This window comes from Camelus bactrianus, chromosome 9 (genome assembly GCF_048773025.1).
Source record: "Camelus bactrianus isolate YW-2024 breed Bactrian camel chromosome 9, ASM4877302v1, whole genome shotgun sequence".
In the NCBI taxonomy this organism is placed as follows: domain Eukaryota; kingdom Metazoa; phylum Chordata; class Mammalia; order Artiodactyla; family Camelidae; genus Camelus; species Camelus bactrianus.
The window spans coordinates 45423853-45451774 of record NC_133547.1 but is presented as its reverse complement, the minus strand read 5'-3'; the positions used below and the strand labels follow the sequence as shown (position 1 = coordinate 45451774).

At 45.5% G+C, this 27922-nt stretch overlaps 1 protein-coding gene and 2 long non-coding RNA genes across 12 annotated transcripts in view; 2 read left to right on the top strand and 1 right to left on the bottom strand.

The window, feature by feature from the left end:
- MAB21L3 (mab-21 like 3) overlaps positions 1–27922 on the bottom strand; it is a 261064-nt gene that overhangs the window by 179606 nt on the left and 53536 nt on the right. For 8 of the 10 annotated variants that reach the window (XM_074370260.1, XM_074370258.1, XM_074370261.1 and 5 more), the window contains exon 7: positions 24392–26054. In XM_074370260.1, coding sequence (XP_074226361.1) covers positions 25821–26054 — 234 coding nt within the window. In that variant the 3' untranslated portion in view covers positions 24392–25820. The other 2 variants (XM_074370264.1, XM_045505950.2) reach the window with 2 other exon arrangements.
- On the top strand, positions 13604–25876 carry LOC105079496 (uncharacterized). The gene is made up of 4 exons (XR_012509197.1): positions 13604–14540; positions 14801–14972; positions 24902–24970; positions 25741–25876. It is a non-coding gene; the product is annotated as an uncharacterized LOC105079496 (long non-coding RNA).
- Positions 25912–26488, top strand: LOC141578640 (uncharacterized). The gene is made up of 2 exons (XR_012509198.1): positions 25912–26211; positions 26331–26488. It is a non-coding gene; the product is annotated as an uncharacterized LOC141578640 (long non-coding RNA).

The following is a 27922-nucleotide window of genomic DNA, read 5'->3' as shown; positions in this document are numbered from 1 at the left end:
TCAAACCAGGGTTATCCAAGAAGCTCTGGGAATATCTCAGGGAGAAGGGGGAACTTTGTCCACTTTGCATGGCCTAAAGCTTCCATAGGGTTCCTCTTCCCACGTGGATGGTGGTCAGTGCTGATCAACCGTGCTCCTCAGCTCCACGGTGTCCGCTGGCCTGGATGCCACAAATTACATGCCCACCATTTGTTCTGTGTGTAGATCCACACAGGAAAACCACCAAACCTGGAGGCTGAATAGCGTGGGGCTAAAAACACAAATCATGAAGCCAGGCGGCCTGGGTTTGAATCTATGCTCTGCCAGCGACTGTGTGACCCTGGGCAAATTACTTAACCTCTCTGGAGCTGGATTTTTCTCAACTGTGAAATGAGAACAATAATACCTACCTACCTCCTAGGGTTATTGTAAGAATTAAACGGATACATTTGAACAAAGTGCTTAAACAGTGTTGTACACTGAGTTCTAAAGAGGTGGGTAGATGGGTGAGGGGGTGGGAGGCCCAGGGGAAGGCCAAGGGGTGGCTGAGGAGGAGAGGAAGTTGGGGTGAGGAGAGGTAAATGTTCTGAAAATGACCACAGACCTGTGTCTCTGTGCTGTCAACTTTGATATTCTGGAAGGAAAATAAATAAAAGCGTATTTCCTCACAGAGTACGGTGTGCTCAACCAGAAAGCCACGGAATAAAAGGCCATTTCCTCATCATTATATAATAATATCAAAGATAATGCCTCCTTCTCAGAAGAGCCCAGAGCACTTAGAGATCGCACGGTCAGCCAGCCCAACCTGCATGGCCCGGTGCTGGGTGGCCGGGGTGGCCAGCTGCCAGCGACCGCTGCTCCCGCAGGCGGACAAGCAGAACATGGGCCAAGGGCATCACGGGGAACCCTTCCCACCCCCACCCCCTACCCCTCACCCCCCTACATCCCACCGCACTCAGCGTCAGCGCTGCATCCTCAGCGTTTCCGCAGCAGGTCCACCGCCACGCGGCTGGCCTACACAGAGAGGCCTCTGACCTTGGAAGTCAGCTTAGAAGCCTTGGAAGGGGTTCCGCAGAAAGTGGGTGGCCTATCTCTGCGCACTGCATTGTCAATGGGAGAAATGGGGTGGGGAGTGCAGACCTGCCTGCGGCAAATTGGAACTTCCTCCCCGCCTCTTTTGCAGGCTCCGTTTTTGTCTCTGAAGGTCCCATGAGCAGAGCAGCCAGACAGACGCTCCAGGGGGAAGGCCAGAGAGTGACTGCTGTCCTGCCCAGCGCAAGCCCTCGGAGCGGGGCGGGCTCCACTTCCGGGGCGGAGAAAGCCAGGTGGGCACGACTCCGGGGTGAGGGCCCGCCCCTCTCTGGTCCGAGCTCCAGATTGGACGACACACCGGAAGTGAGGTTGTGTCTTTCGTGTGAAAAAGCAGAGCCCCACGGAAGGGTTCCATGCATCCGAAGACATTTCAGAGAGTTGCTGACTCTATAGGGCCACTGAGGCAAAGAGAAGCTGTCCAAGATCAAGTGTGAGTCCGGTCGAATGAAGGCTTGATGCTTTTCTTCACTATTAAGCATATTTGGTATTTTCCTTTTAGGAGAGAGGGAAGCAGGTGGCTCCCAACTTGAGTTCTTGATGCCCTGATTTTGGACGTCCTGCCTTCCTGGGCTCTCAGATACACACGTATGCTTGGAGCTGCTCCTGAGCACCTTCTGCAAAGGATGTATGGACCGTTACCACTTTCTGAACATTCTGGCAACTGGCACCAGGGAAGTCCAGATTCATGACACTTTCTGCCTGGATTTCTGCAAGGTCTAGTTCTCATACAGCATCATATGACAAGTAAAACCGCTGTATTCCTGGTGCTTAGAGTCAGGCATGTAGTAGGTGCTCATAGCTTTTCAATGCCTCCCTATCACTGAGAGCATAATAAGAACAATGACCGTGGCGGCAACAATGATCACCACCATTGGCTGAGCGCTAACTATGGGCTGGCACAGGTCTGCATGCTTTGCATGTACTGCCTCCTCTAATGCTCTCAGCAACCCTGTAGGACAGGTATCTTCCTAACCACATGTTACAGATGAGGAAGCTGAGGCACAAAAATGTTAAGTACTTTGCTTAAAGCCACACAGCTCCTAAGTGACAGGGTCAGCATCTGAACCCGGGTAAAGTCCAAGCATCAAGGTGTGAGGACTCAGCCCCCATCTCCAGCTTCAGCTCTTGACATGCTCCACCCTGCGTCCCACTGACAGCTTTGCACCCCTCTGTCTCTCTCTCTGTGTAGGCTGTTTTTCTACCTCATCACCTTCCCTCCAGCTTCTCCTGGGTAATACCTACCTCTCCAGATGCATTTTACCTGCTGTCTCCTCTTGGAAGGCTCCCCCATCTGCATGCTCTAAGTCCTCAAAGCTTAGCTGGATGCCCCTCATTTGTGCTTCCCTAGCAATACGTGCATGACCCCACTGCATCTGCTGTGAAGGCACATTTGTCTTCTCCCACACGAGTCACCAATGATGTCCTAGCCCTCATGGTATCACCAGTGCCTGGCAGCGTGGTTGGTACTTGGTCATTGCTTCCTGAGTTGTGAAAGGTACCTATAAAGGGCCAGTCAATTGAGACTTTGCAGACACATACATACAGATAGTTATGTAAGTAGCTTAGTGACGTCTCACATACTGTCATCATGACAACGAATCAGATCTTAGTCTAAACCATTCCTCAATTGCTTGCAAGCATTTTAGAGAAATGCACCAATATGTACAAAAGGGTTCAATCTTCCTTTGAATAGCTTTAACTGTAGTCCTCTAGATCACAGAGACTTAGAACTGGACATAAGAGACTGGGTTTGAGACTACTTCTAGCCCTTATTAGCCATGGGGAGTTCTTTACTTTCTTGGAGTCTTCACTTCCCCATTTGGAAAGCCAAAGTGATTGCTCCCTTCCCAGCCTTTTTTTCTGGGGGTGATCTTGGTAAAGCAAAAGAAATGAGGCATGTGAAAGTCTTTTATGAACTATAAAGCACTATAAAAAACATAAAATCCCCCAGGACATCTTGCTTTCTTTGCAGACATCAGAATCTGGTTCTTTATAAAAATTCCTTCTGCCTTAGAATTACTTCTCTTTAGAACAAACTAGTTACTTGAAGAAGAAAACAGGTCATACTGACCTTTCATCTGGGGGCCAGATACTAAGGTACCAATATTAGTTCCAATTTTATAGCATTACATGGAAGTTGCATGATAGCATTTCATAAAGTGTTGGGGTGATTTACTCTGTCATTGATTTATTCATGCTGTTCATAGGCATACCAATGTTCTGCATTTGCCCAGCCATGCAAGGTGCTCTTAAGATTGCTATCTTATCTTTCCCATGTCATGGCAACCCCACGAGGTAGGGTTTATGATCTCTGTTTTACAGATAAGAAACCTGAGACTTACAGAGTTTATAAGTACCTTGTGCATGGAAATTCAATGAGAAATTAACCATTTTCTTTAAAAATATTTTTTCTATAAAATTTAATCTATTTATTTTCATCTTTGCTAGAAGACTTAAGTATTTCCTCCTTGTTAAATCACTGACACCTGCACCATCATTTCTTAGTAAAAAAAAAAAAATGCAAGTGCAAAATAAGTTGATGGGAAAAAATGCAAATTCCAAAATTTCAGAAATGTTTTTCTTATGCGCTGAAAGCAGACCCTGCAAATCAGTTTCTGAAGAAAGATGGGAAAGAAAGTGAAATATGACTGAAAACTTCAAGAAGTATGAAAGACTTTGCCCTGAGGACTTTGGTCTGTTCATTCCTGCTGGTAGATTTCTTTTGTGTCTTGAAGGGATGGGAGCTATTTTTACCCCACATTTTCCCCTGTGTTCCTTCAGGCATTGGGCTAGAGCCCTCGGGCCTGAAACAAGTATTTTCTCTCCCACCCCTTGTCATTCTAATCTTCTTTGGCTCCAGTGACTCCAGTATTTCTCTGTCTTCTGTGGGCCAGAGAAACCAGAATCCCAAAGCTAATTTGACTCATGTTCACAATATGGCAGCCTTATCCAGGGTCTTCCCAAGAGTTGCTTTATTGTCTTGAGTCCTTGCCTTCCGCATGCTTAGCTCACTTTAAAGGACAGACTCTGTGAGTTTGCAGGATATGAGGGAGGTGGAATACTCTTTTGATCTTAGTTTTATCTTTGTGACTCCACCTTCACCTCTGCTGGCCCAGAAAACATAGAACAATACCCATTTCTCTGAAGGTTTTAGGAGCTGCCCCCAACTTTTAGAAGAGCCTCAGTCTGGTGAGTCTGATGAGTTCATTCCCGAGACGTGTGTGAACTGAGCAGGCCAAGGGTGCAAAGTGGCAGCAGGCTCAGCTGGGCACCTGGAGGAGTGGTGCCCACAGGGCAGAAGCTATTGCCAAGCAAGTTCCCTCGAACTAGAAATGGCCTTCCCTAAGAACTTCACTGTGGAAATCCTATTCATTTTTTCATTTTTTTTTTTTTAAGGTGGGGGAGGTAATTAGGTTCATCCATTTATTTACATTTAGAGGAGGTACTGGGGATTGAACCCAGGACCTCATGCATGCTATGTATTCCACCGGTTGAGCTATAGCTTCCCCACCGAAATCCTACTCATTTTCAAGGCCCACCTCACACTCGTGACCTTGACCACCTCCTCTGGAAGAGACCCCTGTTGCTGGTGCTACTCTGTACCACGTAGAAGCATGTACCACCGACCACCATGCATCCTACTTGTTTGAGAGCATCTTGGCTTCCCTCCTGGACAGTCCGTTTCCTGAAGGCTGGAACTAAATCTCATGCAGCCTTAAATCCAAAACAGGACTTAGCCTAGTGCCTTGCAGACAGGAAGTGTTCAATAAATTATTGAGTTTTTTAAATAATGGCTTTTTTAGATTTCTGTAGTATTCCTTGACTTAATGGTTATAAAAGTTTATGTGCGGAAATCTCTAAACTCTTGGAAATTAAACAAAACACTTAAAAGCAATCCATTAGTCAGAGAGGAAGTCTTAAGGAAAATTAGAAAATATTATGAGCCAAATGAAAATGAAAACATATCAAAATTTATGGGATGTACCTAGAGCAGTGCTTAGAGGGAAGCTTAGGGGATTAAATGCTTATATTAGAAAAGAAGAAAGATATCAAATCAATCATCTAAGAAACTAGACCTACCTTAAGAATCCACCTTAAGAAACTAGAACAGTGGGCAAAGGTATGGCTCAGTGGTAGAGTGCATGCCTGGCAGGCCTGAGATCCTGGGTTCAATCCCCATACCTCCATTAAAAAAAAAAAGAATAACCTAATTACCTCCCCCCAAAAAAGATAAAAAATTAAAAATTAAAAAAAAATAATTGGACAAAACAATTTAAAAAATTAAATTAAAAAAGAAAGTTAAAAAATTTTTAATTAAAAAATTTAATTTTAAATGAAAAAAAAAGAAAGTTAAAAAAAAAAAGAAACTAGAACAGAAAGAGAAAAATCAATCCAAGGCCAGCAGAAGGAAGGAAAATAATAAGAGTAGATATCAATAAAGTTCAAAGCAGAAGAATTTTAGAGAATAATCAGTGAAACCAAAAGACAATTCCTTGAAAAGATCAATCAAATTGATAAACATCTAATTTAAAAAGGAGAGAAAACTGGACAGCAGCATGTAAATCAATGAAGCTAGAACACTCCCTTATACCATACACAAAAATAAACTCAAAATAGATTAAAGACTTAAATATAAGAGAAGATACAATAAACCTCCTAGAAGAAAATATAGGCAAAACGTTATCTGACATACATCTTAAAAATGGTCTCCTAGGGCAGTCTACCCAAGCAATAGAAATAAAAGCAGGAATAAACAAGTGGGTTCTAATTAAACTTACAAGCTTCTGCATAGCAAAGGAAACCATAAATAAAACAAAACGACAACCTACGGAATGGGAGAAAATTTTTGCAAATGAAACTGACAAAGGCTTGATCTCCAGAATATATAAGCAGCTCTACAACTTAATAAGAAGAAAACAAACAACCCAATGCAAAAATGGGCAAAAGACCTAAACAAGCAATTCTCCAAGGAAGACATACAAATGATCAAAAGGCACATGAAAAAATGCTCAATATCACTAATTATCAGAGAAATGCAAATCAAAACTACAATGAAGTATCACCTTACACCAGTCAGAATGGCCATCATTCAAAAATCCACAAATGACAAATGCCAGAGAGGCTGTGGAGAAAAGAGAACCCTCCTACACTGCTGGTGGAAATGCAGTTTGGTGCAGCCACTGTGGAAAACAGTATGGAGATTCCTCTAAAGACTAGGAATAGACTTACCATATGACCCAGGAATCCCACTCCTGGGCATATATCCAGAAGGAACCCTACTTCAAAATGACACCTGCACCCCAATGTTCATAGCAGCACTATTTACAATAGCCAAGACATGGAAACAGCCTAAATGTCTATCAACAGATGACTAGATAAAGAAGTGGTGGTATGTTTATAGAATGGAATACTATTCAGCCATAAAATGACAACATAACACCATTTGCAGCAACATGGATGTCCCTGGAGAATGTCATTCTAAGTGAAGTAAGCCAGAAAGAGAAAGAGAAATACCATATGAGATTGCTCATATGTGGAATCTAAAAAAAAAAAAAAAAAAAAAAGAACATAAATACAAAACAGAAACAGACTCATAGACATAGAATACAAACTTGTAGTTGCCAAGGGGGTGGAGGGTGATTTCAAAACTTGTAGATACTGACAGGCATGTGCAGAATAGATAAACAAGATTATACTGTATAGCACAGGGAAATATATACAAGATCTTGTGGTAGCTCACATTGAAAAAAAAATTGTGACAATGAATATATGTATGTTCATGTATAACTAAAAAATTGTGCCCTACACTGGAATTTGACACAACATTGTAAAATGACTATAACTCAATAAAAAAAAAAAAAAAAAAAAAAAAAAGGAGAGGAGACACAGACTGCCAATATCAGGAATAAGAGATACCACGACAGAGCCCATGGCCATTAGGACATGATAGGGGGTTTACTACAAACAACTCTACACACACAAACCTGACAATTTAGATGAAACGGACCCATTTCTCAGAAACCACAAACTATCAATTCAGTCACGATGAAATAGATCATCTGAATAGTCCTATAATGATTAAAGACCTTGAATTCACAGTTTTTAAATACTTTGAAATAGAAATATCCAGGCCCAGATGGTCTCACTGGAGAATTCTAGCCAACATTTCAAGAAGAAATAAGAGCACATAGGAGAGGAAAAAATACTCCTCACTTACTTTATGAGGCTACCATGACCCTGATATCAAAACCAGACAAAGAAGTACAAGAAAAGAAAACTACAGATCAACATTCCTCATGAACACAGATACAAAACCCTCAACAAAATATTGGCAAATTGGATATAGTGATACAATAATAATACAGCATGACTAAAAGTCCTTTAGTGAACGAATGAGGCAGTGATTCTCTTCTATGTTCCCACTGAGGTGGTGGTTACACAAATCTATATACGCATTGCAAGTCATAGAACTACACACAAACGCACACACACAAACCAGTCAATTTCACTGTATGTTAATTTCTACAATAAAGTTTTTAAAAATTAAATGTTTTGTGTGTGTGTTATCTCTGTGACAATGGTAACTAGCATTTGTATTATTCTTTTTTTTTAAGTTTTTTTTGTTTTATTTTTTTCTTTGTTGAGAGTGTAGGTAATTAGGTTTGTTTGTTTATTTTTAGAGGTGATACTGGGGATTGAACCCAGGACCTCGTGCATGCTAAGCATGCACTCTACCACTTGAGCTATACCCTCCCCCTTGTATTATTCTTCTGATACAAAGTGCTTTCACACACATTTCATGAAATTCCCCTAACGACAGTCATATGAAGTATGTATTACGGGCTCATTTTTACAGATGGGTAAACTGAGTCTCAGGTGCAATGACCTGCCGTGTATTAATGAAGAGAGTTAAGCCACAGGTCCAGACCCTCAGTGGAAGGTCCTATCAGCCAAGGTTCTCACTAACTCTCCCTTGGCTCTGTGCTTATATCCCTGGATGGTGATGGCAGTGACATTCTGTGTCTCCTGGAGAGAAAGTAAATCCAGGTGCAATCCTGCTCAAAGCCAGAGGCTGTTGGGACCCCCTTGGAGCAGTGAATGGGAGCTCACAGCGCAGGGAAGCTGTAGTTCAGTTCCTGGCAGTTAACTCTAGGTAACTCAGAGTTCAGATCACCCGCAACAGAAAAGGCTTCCACTCTTTCAATGCCTGCTCTCCACGTGATTACTTTTCTTGTGATTTTCTTTTCTACAGTGAGGGTAAGGTATGCTACCATGTTCCCAGGAAGCAGTGGGAGGTGTGAGTGGAGGAGTGAGAACGAAGATTGCCACAGTCTTCAATTCTATTTTCTCTAATTCCCTGAAACTTCATTAAACCACGTATCTGAGAGACTCTCTCCTTCCCAGCCCCACCCTCCCAAAAGAAGTACGTGTGTTACGGGAGAAGCAGAGACAAGGATCTCGGGAGGCACCCCCACTGGGGTCCTGTTGATTGAGGTGTTCGGGAGGAGTGGGCAATGTGCCAAAAACACACTCATGAGAAGTACGCTAATTAAAGGTTGTGTATTTTTGTGTATCTCACACCGTCTTTCAATTCAGTGAATATCAAATAACGGGAGGGGTATTTGATACCAAGCAATTGCTTATATCACTTCATCAGAGAAGCAGATCTTAATGGCCAACAGCCATTTTTAGAGGACTTAATATTATTTCATTTTTATAATTTTATCTTTTGTGGGGAGGGAGGTAATCAGGTCTATTTATTTAGCTTTAATGGAGATACTGGGATTGAACCCAGGACCTCATGCATGCTAAGCTTGTGCTCTACCACTGAGTTATACCCTCCCACCCCAGACGACTTAATTTTAAAATGGAATCACATCTCAAGATGCTGCAGGAACTTCTGCTAAAATGCTAGAACCCATCAGGAAACTCTGGACAAGCACCGGACAAGTTTATTTCCCATCGGTCACCCTACTGAAATCACATCTTGCTGGAGAGATGTTGTGCTTCAGGCTTGATTCTGGCTGCAGTATCTGGGCAAGCTGAGTCATTCCCTGCCATTCCAACCTCAGGGGAACGAGCATGGGGGCTGCAGGGATGAGAGAATTCTAGAAGGCACAGAAGATGTAAAACTGAGTCTGAGGCTGTGTTGGAAGGGAGCAGCAGGTAAGGGAGAGGTTTGTAGGGTCTTTGCAACCTGTGCTTGGTGAGCAGAGGGTGTGGGAAAGCCATGTTTCACGTACCAGCTCTAGCAAATCACAGCAAAGGGCAAGAGATGACTTCATTTTGTTTTTTTCTGGGAGCAGGAGGTACGGGGCGTGCTTTTTAGGGAAGCCGGTGGTGTGGCTTCTATGCCTGAAGTGACAAGCCCCGAATGGTTGGAAGAGGCACAATCCTAGGAGGACATACTTTAAGGAAGAGTACGAACTCAGACAACCTGCCTTAGTGTTCCCCAAACAAAGCCAGCACGAGGACCTAGAATAGTCCTGAATTGATGTCAAGATTATGGGTTACTTTGTTTTAGCTTAAGAAACAGTTTCTCACATGCCGTCTTATTTGGTTTTCCAATTCTGGGAGGCAGGTTTTATGATCCCATTTTGAGGAAACTAAGGCTCAGAGAGATTAAGGAACTTGCTCGAAAGCTCTCAACAATTACATGGTGAGGCAGGGACAAAATCCTGGGTCTGCACAGTGCCCTTCCCCTGCCCTATGTCACCTCTCCTACCTGGAGTGAAGGTCTCACACCAAAAGCCATCTCTAGGGATTGCAAGGTTGACAAATGCAAGATAAGAATGGATTCTGAGTTTAATAAATAAATCTAGTAATAGGCATTCCACTGCTGGCCAGGGGTCTTTGTTAAATGTTTTCCAAATCCTTGTCTTTCTCCCTTCCTGCTTTCTTCCTTTCATTCCTTTCACAAACACACACCTAGGGACCACCGCACAGATGGGATGATGTTAGGCATCCTGGAGGTTCCAAAGATAAATTAGACTCAGATTCTTCCTCCAGAGGGCTTACAAGGCAGTATTTGTTCAAGAATAAGCATGTTACAAGTAGACTGTAATCAAAGCCAGCGACTCCAAGAACTCTTCCATTGTAATTATTAGCATCTCAAATTTTCTCGTCTGCATTCTGTCACCCTCAACAGGAAGCTCTCTGTGAGCAGGAACTCACTCTTATCTGCCATTGAATTCTCAGTGCCGGGAACAGAACCTGCTGCACAGCTGACACTCAATAAATGTTTGGTGACCCAGGGAATCCATGAGAAACTGATCCTTCATGGGGACCTCTTGGAAAGTTTCAAGGAAGAAAGATCATTTGCCCTGGTGAAAAGGTTGTTCTTCCTGGGCAGGTATGGAAGCTGTGTGTGTTCCAGACAGAACAGGAAGAGTGTGGGGGACAAAGAACAGCTGGCTGTGGGGGGAGAGACGGGGGGAGAGTATAACTCAGTGGTAAATACAATTATTTTCTAAATGCTGTTAATTTTATGTTTATCACCCTTTTAAAATGTCTTTTTTGTGTATGCTTTATAATTACGAATATGCTACTACAACAGTACATATGTAAAGTTTGTTAATAATAAACATATATGTATATACTGGATATGTATGCTGAAAATTTTTACTGATAGGGTGCAAAATTTAAGAAAATAGATTGGAAATAACTGTCTAGTGGAATCAATAAATAATTGTAAAGCCTTTGTAGTCCAACAGTGTCTGGCACAACGTTGGATGCACAGTAAGTATTTAGAACTTCCTGTGAGGGGGAAGGGTAGCTCAGTGGGAGAGCGTGTGCTTAGCATCCTGGGTTCAGTCCCCAGTACTGCCCTTAAATCAATCAATCAATAACGTGATTACCTCCCTCTCCCCAAATAAATAATTTAAACAAAATTTTCTTAAAAAAAAAAAAAAAGAACAGCTGGTTATGTGAGGGACGCTGAGTTGGGCTGTAGCGCAGGGGGCGTGTGGAGGGGACATTAGGTTAGGCCTCTATCGTGGGCAGTCCCAGATGGCAGAGTTTGTTCACTTGGGCCCAGGAAACCATTCAAGTGTCTGTAGTGGGAGAGGCTGGCCAGAGTCGTGGCTCAGTGGTACCCTGTAGTGACAGTCCATCTGGGTAGAGCGGAGGGTGAGAGCAGGGAGGCTGTTGGGGGTGCCAGGGCAGGAGGAACAAGCCCCCCTGTGGGAGGTGGCAGGGCCTGAACGGGTGGAAGTCTGGGGACTATGGAGAAGAGGGGCACTTCACACAAGACCAGCCTCTTCAGGGCTCAACAACTGAAGGAATATGGAGACTGAAGGACAGCAAGGTGCAAAGATGGTATCGACCCCCAGCTCCCAGGCCAGGGAGGGACAAGGGGAAGTCAGAGGGGTTAGGCTGGGACGAGTCGAGGGGCAGAGGGGAGGGACGCTGCGTCTGCTCGGGGCGTGTGAAGGCTGCAGGCCCAGCAGGATATCTAGGACAAATGCCCGGCCAGCTGTCAGAATGTCAGAGATCTAGGTGTGGCCCACAAGCCCTCTAATCACTGAGCCAAAAATAGTCAGTGGAACAGAGCTGGGGAGCCTTTTACGGCCGCCTGCAGGATTGCGGGGTGCAGAGCACTGGCCTTGGAGGGGACCCCGGAGCACCCCTCTCTACAGAAGGGGAATCTGAGGCCTAGAAAGGTTGAGTCGCTTGCCCAAGGTCACACAGCCAATTTGCCCTCCCTGATTCTTAAGGGAGGTCAGTGAGCTTTTAGGTGATTGAAATGTTAAAATAGAACAACCCTGAGCTGATCTTGCCTCGAAGTGCAAAGCTGATTAGGGGACCAGGATAAGGAAACAGAAAATGATCTCTGTTGGTCAACTCAGCTGCCACCCAGATAAGAGAAATCTCCTAAAAGGAATCAGGTGCAGGATGGGTGGTGGCTGGGATTGCATTTGTTTTTTGGTTTTGGTGTGCTTTGCCTCCTAGGGTCTCCTCCACATAGCACCCTTCTCCCCAGGGCCACAGCTATTGACAATCAATTCATTCTGAGTCCTGAGTTGGTGCAGACTGTTCATGTGTGTTTGCACAGGAAGGTGAGAAGATCATCCACTAAAGAGGAAGTTGTTAAATTATGTGGCTCTGTGGGTGTTTTAAAACTCAAGCCAGCTGTTAGTTTTTTTTTTTAATGAATAAAAAAAAATAGCTGCTTTAGGAAAATTAAGTTTTTACCCACTAATTTCCAAATTACTATAGATGAAAAGATACAAATTAGACTAAGTTGGAAGTTTTTTCTCATTCTATATTTGCATAGTCTTTGAAATATTAATTTCTTAGTGGTGCCTAGGATGTGTGAGGTTTCCTCTTTGGTGTAATGGTCCCCGACCTTCTTATGTGATGCAGGAGAAATCACTTGTCAACGCGCAATGTGTTAGAACTTGATGCAATAAAGCTTTGGGTTTGAGAAATAAAGATATATTTAAAAATGAAAACAAAAAACAACCACTCTCACTGAGAAAATGTTTCCGAATTCCTGGAAGATGGAGGGCAGGAAGAAAACCAAGTTTTGTCCTGGACCCCAAATTCCTTTCTTCCTCCCTGAGAGGACATTGGTCCAATTACAAACTCCAGGACTTTTAAGAAAAGCAAACAAAACCCCAACCACATGGCAAAGGTCATCTGGCCTATGGAGAGAGTGAATGATTAACCCCAGAGAAAGTGAGTTTTGAGGATTTTTTTCTTTTATAGCGTTCAAAGGTGACACTTAGAAAATTTTGGCCCAGGGCAAATTCTAAGAACGTGTTCTCTCCCATCATCACCCCATGTACTCCACCCATCCCCCCTTCCCTGAGGACCTTGACCCATGCCCATGTGAGGAGTGTCCTATGTCAAGATCAGAGGGTGTGGTTCCCTTCCTGCCAGGCCCCTCCCTTGGTTCCTTCGGGCTCCTCTGGCAGCAGAGACAGCAGAAAGGGCTGAGGCTTCCACTTGGAACCCAGGTCCTAGCCCGGTGTCTCCACGTGTCTCTATTGTCACCTGTACTGTGAGAAATTCATTAGGACAAATGCACAAAACCTGGCTCTGTTCACATCCAGCAGGGTGACCGTGGGGGAGTTCCTCTTTCTCCCTCAGCCTCCAAACGCTCAACAGCAAAATGGGTTGATGATGCCTACCTACCTCAAAGGGAGATAAATAAGCACCCCCAAAATGCGCTCGGAGCAACGAAACTATCAGCACATCTTGGCGCCCTTTCCTGGAACAACCCCCCAGTTTCTCCTCTACCCTCCTACCAGGACGCCTCCGGCTTCTACTTTTTCCCCCTTCCTTTTCCTACAGACATTATGTAAGGAAAGGGGGTCTACGAGAGTACGGCAGCTTTCTTTCGTCTTCTGCGGCCCCTCTATCCTTGCAGGGAAGGCGACTGAGGGCCCTGCAGCGGCACAGATGGGTCCGCAGGACCCAGTGATGTCTGTGCTGGGGTGGCCAGGCCTCCGCTCTTGCAATGAACGATCCCCACTGCAAAGAGGGGCCCAGGGAGCACGGTCAGCTTTGCGGATCAGAACAGCTTTTCTGGGCACTGAGTGAGCTGGACGGTCACCCCGAGTATGCAGGACCTGGGTGGGGCCGCTGGGAGCCGGTGCTGCGCGCTCGCGACCGCGGGCGAAGGCGGAGCGGCGCCGAGGTCCGCAGTGTCCCGGGCTGCCCCCCGCGGCTGGCTGGCTCCGGGCGGGCGGAATTTCCCCAGAGTCCGGGCTGCGGCGGCAGGTCCGCGAGAGGGAGCCGCGGGCGCCCCCTGCTGCCCTGAACCGCAGCGCCACGACCACCGCCCGCAGATCCGGTCCTTTTCATCCCCTCCGCGCCCAGCCCGCGGAGGGCTTTCCCTGGACTCCTGCGCTGAACCGCAGTGCGCCCGCTTCCCCCTTCTCTTGCTCTTTATCACTCCTTTAAGAGCCCGGGTCCTGGTCACCAAGGGCACCAGTCAACTAATGGCAGCCCCTGGACAGAGAGAGTCAAGGGCAGGGAGTGTTCGTGATGCCCCTCGCATCTCACCACGTGGGCCGAGGAGAGGAGAGGGAAGAGGAAGAGGAAGAGCAGAGGAGGGGCCCGCCTGCGCGGCTGTGAGGACGGGAAGAGGCGCGGGAGCCCGAGCTCAGCTCCCTGTGACCCCAGCCCCCACCCCCAAATGTCGCAAGCGGTGCCTTCCTCCCCCAGGGCAGCCTGGCTTGCTGGGCTGGTCTCCCAGGTCTGAAAGGACACGTTGGGGCACTCTCTAGCGAGCACGCAGTGTGTTGAGTGCTGGACCTAATACCCTAACACCGCTCTGTGCCATTTCACCTGATCAGCACGAGTTCTGCGTTGGTTTGTCCAGGCGTTTTGCTATTTACAACGACAGTCTCTTTCCCTGGAGCACTCTGACCTGGTCTTTTGTACCGGTGTTCAAGGGGAGGGTCCTGACTGGAGACTCATAGGTTCCCAACTCTGAACACAGAAGATACAAGCTCACAAAAGTAAGTCAAACAGCCAAAAATAAAGCTGGCTGAATGGGCGGAAACGAAGGGTCTAGACTCAGAGACTTTCTGCCAAGCCCACTACTGTTTGTCCCCAGGCTTGGCAGGAAGGGAGGGTGAAAACCTGAGCTCCTTTCTGACATGCTTTGTTTAAATGCAAAGTGTGTGTGTGCGTGTCCGTGTGCATGTGTGTGTGCTGCTCACAGTCTACAAAACTCATGTGTTGGATCACAGCTGAGCTAGCTGTGTTCGGCCAACAGCACTGCAACGAATATGCGGTGGCCGTACCCCCACTGGCAGCAGCGGGAGGCTGAGGTGCCCTGCGGCCCCTCTGCAGCATGAGTGAGCACCCCAGCGCCGCTGCACCGCGCTGTGCCCTGCACTGTGAGAGGAGCCAGGCCCTTCCTGGAAAAAAAGCTTCTGGAGCCAGAGGTAATTTCTCTTTCTCTATAGATATGATTCTTCAACCTCTCAAAATGTTACTTTGTAGGGGAACGAGCCTGGCCTGAGAGTCAGAAGACCTGGGTTCAGATCCAGGCCCTGCCACGAAGCAGATGCCTGTCAGGGAGCAAAATCATTCATTCTTCCATCCATTTAACAGATACGCATTGAACATTTGCCGTTCACCAGCATCACTCTGGATGCGGGAGATACAGCAGTGAGCAAGGCAACTCTCGGTCGGCACGGAGCTTACATCCTAACAGGGGACCAGGCAACCCACTACGGGGAACGTAAAGCAAGACAAGGGCAGAGCAATGGGGTGCTAACTGTGTTAGACTGGCCAGGGAGGAGTGGGCTGTGTCAACACATGGCGCAACGGATTTCTGAGCAGAGGGGCCAACAGGTACAAAGGCCCTGGGGCAGGAATGAACTTGGTGTGTTTGAAACAAAACTAGGGAGCCAGAGTCCCTGTCCCTGGCGTGGAGTGAAGGAGAATAGTAGCGGGCGAGGGCAGAGAGAGGGGGAAGCAGACCATGAGGGTCTTGTGAGCCATGGAAGGGAGCTTCAGGTGTTTTCTAAGAGTGGTGGGAAGCTGTTGGAAGGATTGGAGCAGGGGAAACACATGATTTGATGTGCATGTGAGAAAGACCACTCCAGCTCTTGTGTGGGGAAGACTGGTGGGATCAGGTGGGGTGGTGAGAGTGGGTACAAGGAGGCCAATTAGGAAATCCCTGCAGAGTCTGGAAAGGAGCAAAGGATGACTTGGCCTGGGGTGGGGACAACTTGGAGGGTGTGGGGACTCATCCTTGGGTTATATTTAGAAGGCAGAGCTAAGACGGTCTGTTGGTGGATTGAAAGTGTTGGGTGATGGAAGGAGGGGCTGAAGAACAACTTCGGGGTTTCTGGCTGAAGCGAATGGTTGAATCATGATTCCATTTATGGAGGTGAGGGCAGGTTTGAGAGGGGAAATCGGGAGTTCAGTTTGGGGCATAATACATTTGAGCAAATCATTTTCCCTCATCTCTTTTGGCCTCTGCCTTCTCAGCTGTAAAGCGAAGGAGATGCCCACGAGATACTCAGGATCTTTCTGTGGCCATTAGGGTTCTTTCTCTTAATTCTTCCACAATCCCATGTCTTTTAAACCCACCAATACACTTCAAATTCAGAGAAAAGAAGTGACAGGATTCTTCTAATTCTTTTTTGGGGAGAGAAAGGGAGAGAGAGACAGGGAAGAAACAAAAACAAGTCCCCATCTCCCATAAGGGGTCCCACCCACGCTGATGTCCTGACACCAGGAAAAAGGAAACAGGGTGGAGGGTGAGCGCACTGAGTCAGAGCAGAGGGCACAGATAGAATCACCAAAAAAGTATGCCTGGCCACAGTCTGATTTAGACTTCATTTCTTACATTTCTTAGGTTTGTATTTGAGAAACTTCAAGGATTTCTGAAAGGAAAAGCATTTTAGACTTTCAATTACAAACTACCTCAAAGTTTGTGATTTGCACCCCAACAGTCATTCAACCTGTCTGAACCTCAGTGTCCTTTACTCTAAAGGTAAAGACCTCTACTATCTCTTCAAGCTAGAAAATTCTGTGATTCGAATGCTTTTAAGGGAAGAAAGAAAGAAAGAAAGAAAGAAAGAAAGAAAGAAAGAAAGTAAGAAAGAAAGACCCTAATGCATAGTCAAAGTCCAAGAAACTTGAGACTTGAATGGTCAACTTTTGAAAAAGTTTTGCAAATGTTTTTATTATTTATTGGGCATTTACTATGTGCCTGGGGTTGTAAAGATACAACCTTGAAAATGTAAGTAAAAGTCCCTTCCTTATGGAGCTTTCACTCTGGTGGAGATAGATAGATAGATAGATAGATAGATAGGCAGACAGACAGATAGACAGACAGACAGATAGATAGTTAAATAGAGTATCCAGGTGGTGTCAACTGATATGGAGAGAAATAAAGCAGAGAAGGAGTGTGGAACATGTCAGGACTGGGTGAGGAGGGGATGGGGACCAGGGATACCATTTTATACAAAGACATTAGGGAAGGTCTCCAGACAGAGGGAAGTGAGTATAACGTTCCTCAGGTGGAGCCATGCTTAGAGTGTTCTAGGAAGGACAAGGAAGGAAGCAGTGTGACTGGAGATGAGTGCGAGAAAGGGGAAAGGGAGGGGAAGATAGATTTAGAGAGGAGGGGGCTCCGGCTCATCCAGGGCCGTTGGGTGTTAGTGTGAGTGAGACCAGATGTGACTGCAGGGCTGGGAGCTGAGGACTGACCTGGAAAAGCAGAGTATGAGCTTGAGGCGTTTTCGATAAGGATTACGTGACTCTGGGGGCAGGGGCGACACTTGTTAGGTTGGAACGGCCTGTGGAACGTCAGCTGGAGGTGTTCCGCAGGGATGAACTGCAGTTCCCAGGGACGGCCTGGCTGGAGCTATGCACTGGGACATCCTGGGATTGTAGGTGGGATCTGGAGCCACAGCAGTGGGTAAAATGGCTTAGGCTGCATGTGTAGAGTCTGAAGAGAAGAGGGCCCAGGGCTGAGGCCTCGAGGGAGGAATGGTAGCATTTAGGGGTGGGCAGAGAAGGAGCCAGAAGGGAGACGAGGAAGGAGCACAGCAAGAAGCAAGAGAGAGGCGGCACAGGAAGCTAGAGAAGGTGGGACAGGAGGAGAGGTAGACTGGGCGGAAGCTGCGCAAGATGAGGACAGAGAAGTGGCCCTGGATTTGGCGTGTAGGGCTGGGCAGGAGCCTCAACTGAGCTGATGTTTGAAGGAAGTTTCCAGCTGGCTTGGGCTGGGCTCTATAGCTAGTTGTACAGCAGATTAGGTGTTCCGATGACCCTCCTAACTAAGCTCAAATGCTGGGTTAAATGTTTGTATTTTAAAAGCTTTATCAATGGTTCCCTGAGATAGAATGAAAGCAATAAATCCACAGACTCCAATAATGAAGTTGAACTAGGAACCCTGGCGGATGAGTGAACAAAGATCGCTTTTACCTAAGGGTATGCTGCCTCCTGGAGCCCCAGGCCTTCCACTGGCTGCTGTGCAAGTCTAGGGGATGGATGAGATCATGATCATGAAATAATACCACGGAGCAAAGCCTAGCGGTATTCTCCTGCATACATCTGGAGCTCAGAAGGCTATATCCTCAGAATAAAAGTGAATAGGAATAAATCTGCCATGAAGAAGGCAATTAGCTTGGCTTGACCTTGGCTCTGGGTGGAGGGAAAACAATCCTCCCAGGATTTGCAACCATAAGCAAGCCTCAAATGTTTCCTTTTTTCAGTTTTAGTGGTTTGGGGGGGGGCAGTAGGTTTACTTATTTAATTATTTATTTTAATGGGGATTCTGGGGCTTGAACCCAGGACCTCCTGCATGTGAAGCATGCGCTCTACCACTTGAGCTATGTCCTCCCCCCAGCCTCAGATTTTCTGTCCGAATTCATCTGTCTGTTGGCTTGAAAAATCTCAAGCATTTAAATTTAATTTAAATGGTTTTGGTTTGGCAATACTCTCAGATAACCAGCAGAATGTAAAGAACATCCTTTCTAGGTACCTCAAACAACTTCAATCCAGACCTCAAAAAATTCTCACGGACAAAGTTTCAAGCAAAAATGAATAGTTCACCTTAAAAATTTACAAAACATACAAGGAAACAAGCTCTATGACTGACAATCAGTAGAAAATAAACAAACAAAAAAAAATAGACAGCAAAAACAACCAAAGATTTTGGATATTTGCATTTCAGATGGAGAGTATAAAATAATTATGTTTAGTTAGCTTAAACAAGAAGAGAGGCTTAACAACATGAGCAGGAATAAGAGACTTTAAAGAATAAAAACAGGCAGGTGTGAGAAATAACCAAATACTGAAAATGAGGACCATAACACTAAAAATGTATGACTCAGTGGATGGATTAAACACTAGAGAAGATGCAGCTGAAGAGAGAATTATTCAACTAGCAGACAGAGCCAAAGAAATGATTGAGAATGCCATTCGGAGTGATAAAGATATGCCAATTATAAAAGTTAAAAGGCCAGAGGGTAGCATGATACACTCTACCTTGAAATTGCATTTCCTTCTAGAATGGAACAGGGAGAGAATGGGAAAGAGGCAACATTCAGTGTTAAATGCTGATAATTTTTCCAAAATACTGGAGATAATTCCTTGGATTTAGGAAGCCTAACAAATCCAAAGAAAAAGAGAGACGGGAGGGGAGAGGGGAGAGAGAGAGAAAAGAAGAGGAGGAAGGAGAAGGAGGAGGGGAAGGAGGACGGGGAGAGGGCAGAGAAGAAATGAAAAGCAGCGGGGGAGAGAAGGCAGCCACTCCACAAAGAAACACAAATTGTCTACAACAGCCTGACAAAGACTGACTTGTAAACAGCAACCATGAAGCCAGACGAGAGTGGAAAATATCTTCAACCTGCTGAGAAAAACGGTGGGAACCTAAAACTGAACACCCAGAGGAACTCTCGAGAATGAAGGTGAATGAGGACAATTTTGGACAAATAAAGACAGAGAGCTGACCCTTGAGTCCTCTCATTACAGGACATGCTGGAGCATGCAGTCCAGGCGGAAGCTAAATGACCCCCCGCCTGGAAGTTTGAGATTCAGAAGAAATGGCGAGTAAACAGAGTGGCAGGTATATAAGTAAAATAAGAAAAGAATAATTATTATTTACAAAATAGAATATTTATATAATATTATAAAATTATAATGTAACACTTAAAACAAATATCTATAATATATACTTATAAAATATTATTTATAAAATATTAATAAAATACCCATTTATATATGTGTTTGTCTGTGGGGGGTGGGGGGATGGCAGACAGGCTAGAACCAAAATCCTGGGTTACAGCAGTAGGTACCATGGGAGGGGGCCCAGCAGGAGCCAAGCCTATCTTGCTAGAAAGGAGGGTAAAGGTGTTGTTGACTTTTAACTCTAGAATTTAGTCTATATGTACAAATAGCCTTGGCAACTATTAAAAGGACAGAGATGGGATATGAGCCTTCCAAACTAGTAAGGGGGAAAAAGGATGAAAAAAAGAAAAAGAAAAAAAATTACTTTTTTAGAGGGTAAAAGGAAGGCAGAGGAAGAAATGGGTCAAGTAGAAAGTGTATAACAAGAGCTAAGCAAATAAATCCAAATGCATTATTCATCAGAACAGATGTAAATGGACTACGCATTAGAAGTGAAGCCCTCAACTGTCAGATGGGATTTTTTAGAAAATCGGTTGTTTACAAGAGACTCTTATCAACCACATGGAGACACAGATAGACTGAAAGGTAAAGGATGGAAAAAGATATGCTAGGCAAGAGGTAACCAGCACAAAGTGGTGTCCCTGTATTAACACCAGACAAAAATCAATGTTTAGGCAAAATGTGTACAAGAGTTTTTAAACAGGTCACCTTATAATGATAGCATCTTTAAATAGAAAGACATAAAAATTCTAAACCTGTATGTCCCTAACAATATCATCTCAAAATATACCAAGTAAAAGTTTGACAGAATGATAAGGAGAAATGGAAAAATCCACATTCATAATGGGAGATTTTAAAACAACTCTCTCAGTAAATGGTGGAAAATGCAGTCAAAAGGAAATCTGTGTTTCATGGAAAATTTGAGCAGTGTGAGATCTAACTGACATTTCTTGAACGTTGCATCTAAACTTGCATACCTTCTTTGTATGCACATAGAACAGTGCAGAAATGCTAGGTTAAAAAGCTGGCCTCAAGGGGTATCAAAGGACTGAGGACTTTCAGACCACTTTTTTTTTAACGAGGCAATTTAGCTAGAAATCAGTAACAAAAGCATAACCAGGAAACCCAATAAATATGAAATATATGAAATATATATGAAATATACAAAAACAAGACTTTTTAAAAACTTCTAAGCACCTCATGAGTCAAAGAGGAAGTCATGGTAGAAATTGGAAAATAAACAGAATTGAAAGAAGATGAAAACTTGTGAAATATACCAAAACCCTTGTAAAATTCCACTGACGTGGTATGACCAGGACGTTTAAGTAGTTAGAAAAGAAGAAAAGCTGAGGATTTCTGAGCTAAGCACTAATTTAGGAAGTTATAGAAAGAACATCAGAATAAAGCTAAGGAAAATAGGGGGACAGAGAGAGATGAGCAGAAATTAATGAAACAGAAAGCAAGTCTGCAATGGATAGGATCAACAAAACTAATCTTCTTTGATGAGTCTCTGATTATCAAGAAAGATGTGCACGGACGCATGCATTTAAAATAGATAATAATAAAATATTATGAACAATTTGGTCAATAAATTTGAAAGCTTAGATTACACAGATACATTTCTAGTAGAATACAAATTGACACCACCAGTTCAAGAAGAAATTGAAAACCTGAATATCCTTTATCCCTAAAAGAAAATAAATGAATAGCTTAAGATCTTCTGTGAAAGAAAACACAAGACCCACCTGGCTTCTTAGATCAGTTTTACCAAACTTTCAAGAATAATTTATGCTTGAAGTGGAATAGAATAGAAAAAATAGAGGGCACTTCCTAACTCTGGTGGAAGGTGTGACTGTAAAACTTTAGAGAACAAAATAGGAAAAGTTTCTTAAACCTGACACAAAATGTGCTCCATTATAATCGAGAAAGCCACTGAGAATTCACTAACAGTAAAAGGAAGAATTTAGATCACTGTTATCCCTTCAGAAAATATGATGACATTATCTCATACATTTAAACATACATTTATTCCTTGAAACTTCACTGTTATGTGTAGGCCCTTAAAAGACCTGAGTGCATCAGAAGACATGCGTAAAAAAAATGCATAAAAACAGTTCAGAACACTGAAGCTAGAAACAACCCAAATGCCCAACAACTGCAGTAACATAAATATATAAACTGGCATAATCTTACACTGGAATAGTGTAAAGCAGCTAAAAGGAACACACCACAGCCGCCCAGGGGAGAGTCTCACAAGCACACTGTGGACATAAGAAGCAAATCACAGAAGGCTTCATTCAGTCTGGCTCCGTTTACATAAAACTTAAAACCAGACAAAATGAAAAAGACATCAGGATGGATGCAGGTCATTATTTTGTTGATTCTAAAATACACTTGTTCACCTTTTAATCTCTCTAAAATAAGGATGCATCTTATAAGCAGTTGTGTGTTGTCATCAGCCTTAACAGCGCTTTTTCTTTCTTAGACATGAAATACTGATGCACCTCACGATTGCTGGAGGCTGAGGTTCAGTGAGACACGGCAGGTGGTAGCACTACAGAAAAACAGCAGGATGACTCAGAACATTTGGCATCATGATTATCTATGCCAGGGAGGGAGGGGGCGAGGGAATGGAAGGGGCACCTAGGAGAATTCTGTTTTTTCACCCAGATAGTGAGTATATTGGTATTTGTTTTATTATAATTCTTGAAACAGTGTAGACTCTCACATGTATGAGACTTTTTACAATAAAAGAAGTGTGAGGAGATAAGGATGTATGTAGTAACTCGGGAAGCCGGAGAGAGAAAGGGGAGAGAGAGGCACGTGGTGGAGGGGGAAGCTGTGGAGGATGCTATAGGAAACACGTGGTAAGACGGCCGGAGCGCCTGGGAGGCACCAGTCCATCGCACATGGAAAAATCAGGAGAGATGCTTCCCCTATTGCAGCAAGAGAGACAAAGGAAAAGATGGGTTTGTGGAATAGCTGGTGGAATTTTGCGCAGGTTTTCCTTGTGATGGTTTCCAATTCCTTTACGAGAGATTTATCTGTGCAGTAGGGGTAGTTGGCGGAAATGGCAGGGGTGGACCAGTGGACGTGAGGAGCAGACTTCTAAAACGCTGAACGTGTATTCAACGGCTACTGAGTGCCAGGTGTAAATGAAGAGCCTTTTACATCCAGTATTCTGTCCGTCTCCCCCATCAAAGTGGTGAGGTATAGAATCGCTTAGAAGCCACTAGCTTCCCAGGCTCACCATAACAAGGTGCCACAGACGGCATGACCCAAACGACAGAAAATGACTTTCTCACGGTTCTGGAGGCTGGAAGCCCAAGGCCGAGGTGCTGGCAATGCTGGTTTCCCCTGAGTCCTTGTCTTGGTTTGCAGGCGGCCTTTGTTCCTCTGCACGCCTGCTCATGGCGTCTCTTCCCCTTCTAAACATCAGCCCTGCTGGATTAGGACTCTATCCTCCGGCCTCATTTTAACTTAATTGCCCCTTTAAATGCCCCAGCTCCAAATACAGTCGCATTCTGAGGTACTGGGGGCTCCAGGTTCAACACCTGAATTTGGGGGCGGGGGTAGGGGGTGGAGTGGGACACAATTCAGCCCATAACAATGCCCATAAAGAAATGGAGACTCAGGTTGAACAACCGGCCAAGGGCACGCAGTTACCTTGTCAGAGCTGGGATGCAAATACAAGCAGATCAGTCTCAGCATCTGAATGCCCATCATTCCACTAAAACACAGTCCTGGGTCTAGAAGAGTGGAAATGAATGGAAAGGGCTTTTGGAGAATTAAAAAAAAAAAAAAAAAAGCTGACCCAAATAAAGGAGTAATATTATCAGACTTTTCAGAGCTGTGCAGTCAGTCCCGGAAACAGAATAGATGGACTATCCTCTCATAGACTCCCTTTTTAAATCTGAGCTTTAATCAGAAAGACTGTAATTTTGGCCAAAATGGCAGGAAAGGCCAACAATTTAGCATCAGTTGAAATCCTGTCCCTGATCCCCTTTTAGAAGCCAGATGCAACTTATGGGCTGGAGAGGGTGACACCTGCTGGGCTCTGGGGATTATGGGTGGGAACCTGGCTCTTTTCATATGCAGTCCCCTGCTGCCCTCTGCTGGCCAGCTTTAGGAATGCCCAGGAATCTGCCAAAAGCCCTACTTCCCTTCAAAAAACACAAATCTATAGGGAAACGAGGCAAGAATCTCCTGGAATCAGACTGTGGAGTTTATCAGTCCCACTCCCTTCCATACACATACACACATTTCAAACCAACGGTACAGGCAGTCAGCTTTCACTTTGTCTCATTCTGTGCCTGTGCAGCTGTTTTAAAACTTGCTTCCAGTGGTTTCATCATTAAAAAAACACACCTGCCGCCTTCTCAAAAATTGTATTTCCCAAGATCTAGGAACATGAGAAATTGAATGCAGGTTTTGACGACCCAACAAAATACTGGTTTGCTCATCATTTCATGCTTTCAAAAATTACAAACTTACTGTAGGTTTGTTCAACTTTTTAAAACCATGATTTCCTAGGTGGTAGTCCAAAGACCCCACCACTTGCTGACAACATTTTTGTAAAAATAATTGTTTTCATTTTCAAATGTGACTTAAAAAAAATCAGCAGTTCATGCCTTTAGAAATTATATGTCTGGGGAAAATGTTCTAAGTAATTAGGGAGAAGCATAAATAAGTGCCAGAAGAAACCACTGACCTCTTGAGAACTCCCGCAGCTCCTGGTCAACGTGCTTCACAGGATGTGCGGCCTTGAGGACCGCAGCGAAATTCAGAACAGGTGGGCTCAAGGGCCGTCAGTGTCCCCATCCTCGCATGGGTCCCCAGACCCCCTTTACACAGTTGCTAGAACGGGCATTTAAAATGCACATCAAATCATAGCACCCTTCTGCCTCTGATGAGGTCAAACGTCACATCTTTGATTTCAGAGTAAAATACAAATTCCTCACCAGCTTTACAAGGCCAAGTGACCTGACTCATGCCGGCCCCTCCAAGTCTGCCCTCGGCCCCCTTTCCTTCCCTTTCAGCTGTTTGCCTTTTCATCCTTCAGGGATCTCTCTGTGGCTCTATTCCAATACTCTGCTCGAGCACGTGCTACAGTTTGTAACAATCATGTGTATTGGTCTGCTGTTCATTTCCTGTCTCTACCATGAGGCATCATCCACCTTGGGTAAGTCCTTGTCCATCTTGCTCTTTGCTGCATCCCCAGGGCCTGAAGAGCACACATGTATCAGTGAATGAGTGAACGAAGGAAGTGAGCACAGGAAGGAACTGAGAGGTGAGCAACACCAAAGTCACTCCGTGCAGATCACAGTACCCAGTTCATTCCATAAACAGAAGGCAGTCCCATCCCTGGCCCACGGCATGGGAAGCAAGGAAGGGCAGTCATGGGGGTCGCTGCAATTTCACCATTGACTGACACCTCATCAGAACCATTCCTCCCTTCTTAGAGAACACCCGGGAAGCAGGGCCACAAGCCTGAACCCCCGTTTACGACTGGAGGGCCCCAGGGGCAACACAGGCATGTTAACCCCTCAGACGTAATCACCGAGCCAGTGGCGAAGGTACTGATGATGCAAACACCGGCCACTAAACCAATGGACATCTGTGTAGATCCAGCGCCTTCCCCTTGAAAGGGCGGCAGTGCAGTCCTGGAGGCTCATAGCCCTGCTCTGAGGGCGGCACATTAACAATCCCATTTTACAAATGGAAAAATAACGAGCCCATGGTCAGTGGGCTAGAGAACCATTCCTGGACAGCAGGCGTGATGCCTAGCCTTCAGGGGTTCTGGTCTACATCCTCCCCATCAGACAATCAGAGCCTGAGCAAGGGAAAATACATTCAGAACTGTCATCAGTTCACAATCTACAGCCTGGGGAGGCTTGGTGAGGGCCGCCCAAGAGAGGTAGCTCGTGGGGCCAGAAATGCTTGCTTGGCTCCAGGGAGGCCTGGGCCAGACGTCTTGGAGCACAGTCCTCCCCACCACCCCCCGAAGTGCTACGGGTTGATGTAATTTCTTCTGCCGTCCCTTGTTTCTTTCCTGGGCAGGATGCTGGCCTCGGATCCACAGAGAGTGAGGTCAAGCCCGAATGCTGTATCCACGAGCCTCCCAGGCAGGGAGGGCAGCCTCAAGGCAGGCTGATCCGGGGGTCCTTCAGGAAGGAGGCCAGCTTCTGGGCCACGGCGTCCAGCTTGGCCGGGCTGGCGTACTGCAGGAGGTTGCCCTTGCGCACGAAGTAGTGCTTCAGGAAGTGCTGGCTCACGCACTTGTGCAGCTTCCTCACCAGGCGCAGGAACGCTTTGCTGAAGACCCGCCAGTCCTTCGGGTCGGGATACTTCTCGCAAGTCCAGAAGAGCACTGTCTGTGGAAGGAAGAGGTGGTGTCAGACATCGATCCTTTGGGGCGACTGAGGAGAGTGTCTTCAGGAACGTGACTCAACTCACGTGGCCTCAGAAGCAGGAGGCAGGACCGCCCATGGCAAGCTGGTTCTGCCATGGATTCACGATGCCCAACCTCAGGTGGGCCCTCAGCCTCATCCTGCGGGTCTCCTACGCCTCTTTGGTACTTTATTCTCTCTTCACGGGCATCTCCAATGATCACCACTCTCCTTAAATATTCAATTTCCCATCCCCTGCAGATGCTTTGCCGGAAACCCGCGTGCCCATGAACCAGCATCCTGCCTTCATCAGCATCTTCCTCTCTGCACCCTCTTAGCAGGGGCAAATCCCTCTGCAGGGCTGGGCTCTCCTCTTCCAGGATTTATTTATTCCAGTAAATGATTGATTTCCCTCTTTCTCACTGGTTTTTTAAAATTATTATTATTATTATTATATTATTATTATTATTTTGAGGGGGCAGGAAGTAATTAGGTTTACTCATTTGTTTTTAGAGGAGGTACTGGGGATTGAATCCAGGACCTTGTGCATGCTAAACATGTGCTTTACCACATGAGCTATACCCTCCCCTTCTCACTGGCTTTTATATCTGTTCAAGTTTTCCTGCCCCTGCAATCTCATGCCTCCCTCCTGCAAATCCAGAGGTGCACTCTCACCTCTCTGCAAATCCAGGTTTCTACAAAGGATCATCTCAATAATGTCATCATTTCCTTTCCTCCGATTCCCTGCCTTAATCCACCCCATCAGTCCTCAAAAGCTGCTCTCTTTAAGGTCCAATGATCCTCCTGTTGCTAAATCCAACAGGCCTCTTCCAGGCTCCACCCTACCTGACCTTTCAGCAGAATGTGGTTCTCTCCTCCGCACTCTCCCTCTTAAGCCATCCTCCACTGGGCTTCCAAGCCATCATACTCTCTGGGTTTCTCTGAGCAGTACAGCTACTCCTTGGCTTGCTCACCCTCCTTCACCTGCCCTGGTGTTGGAGTTTTGGGGGCTCAGTTGCACGCCCTCGTCTCCTCTTACTTATCTTCTTTCCACAAAGGAGGATTTAATCCCCACCAAATATAGATGACCTGCCCTTTCCTCCCTCTAGTTCTCACTTCTCCTCTGAGCCCCTTACCTGCTCTCTCTCGGCACTCTGAAAGTTATCTCAGTCAACATGTCCAAACTGAACTCGTGGCCCTCCCCCACACACCTGGTGTGCTTCCAGAGTTGCCTTTCCAGCTCCTTGTGCAAGACACAAACCTAGGAGTCATCCCCTTCCCTCACCACCTCTGATCAAGTCCTGCCAATCCTCCTGCCAACGTATTTCTCAAATCCACCCACTTCTTCTCAGGGCCGACATCATCACCCTCTTCCATGCCGTCTCACCTGGACCTCTGCCCCAGCCATCCACTCACTCTGCCCCATGATGTCGCCATCCTATCTCGCCATCCACACTACAGCCGAAGTGATCTTTCTGAAATATCAATCTTCCTATGTTTCTTCTTGTCTAAAATACTTCCTGGTGTTTGTTAATTAAAAACACAATCCTGAGCATGGCTTGGTTTACAAGGTCTGGTCCCTCCCTTCCTTGCCAGCCTCACTTTGCCCTAGGTTGTCCCTCATTCTCTCCTTCTGGCCATACTGGCCTCGTTTCATGTTGTCTTCCATCCCAGGACCCTTCGCATCTTACTTCTTCTGTACAGAGCGTACTTCCTCCCCCGACCTGTCCAGGAAACTCATCCATCAGAGCAGAGCTCCCGATGACACCCTTTAACACTCCCTTTGTCACATCCTTCTCATAAGCAGCAGTGACAACAGCAGCAGTCATTTTCCCACGTGGTTGTGCCATCCC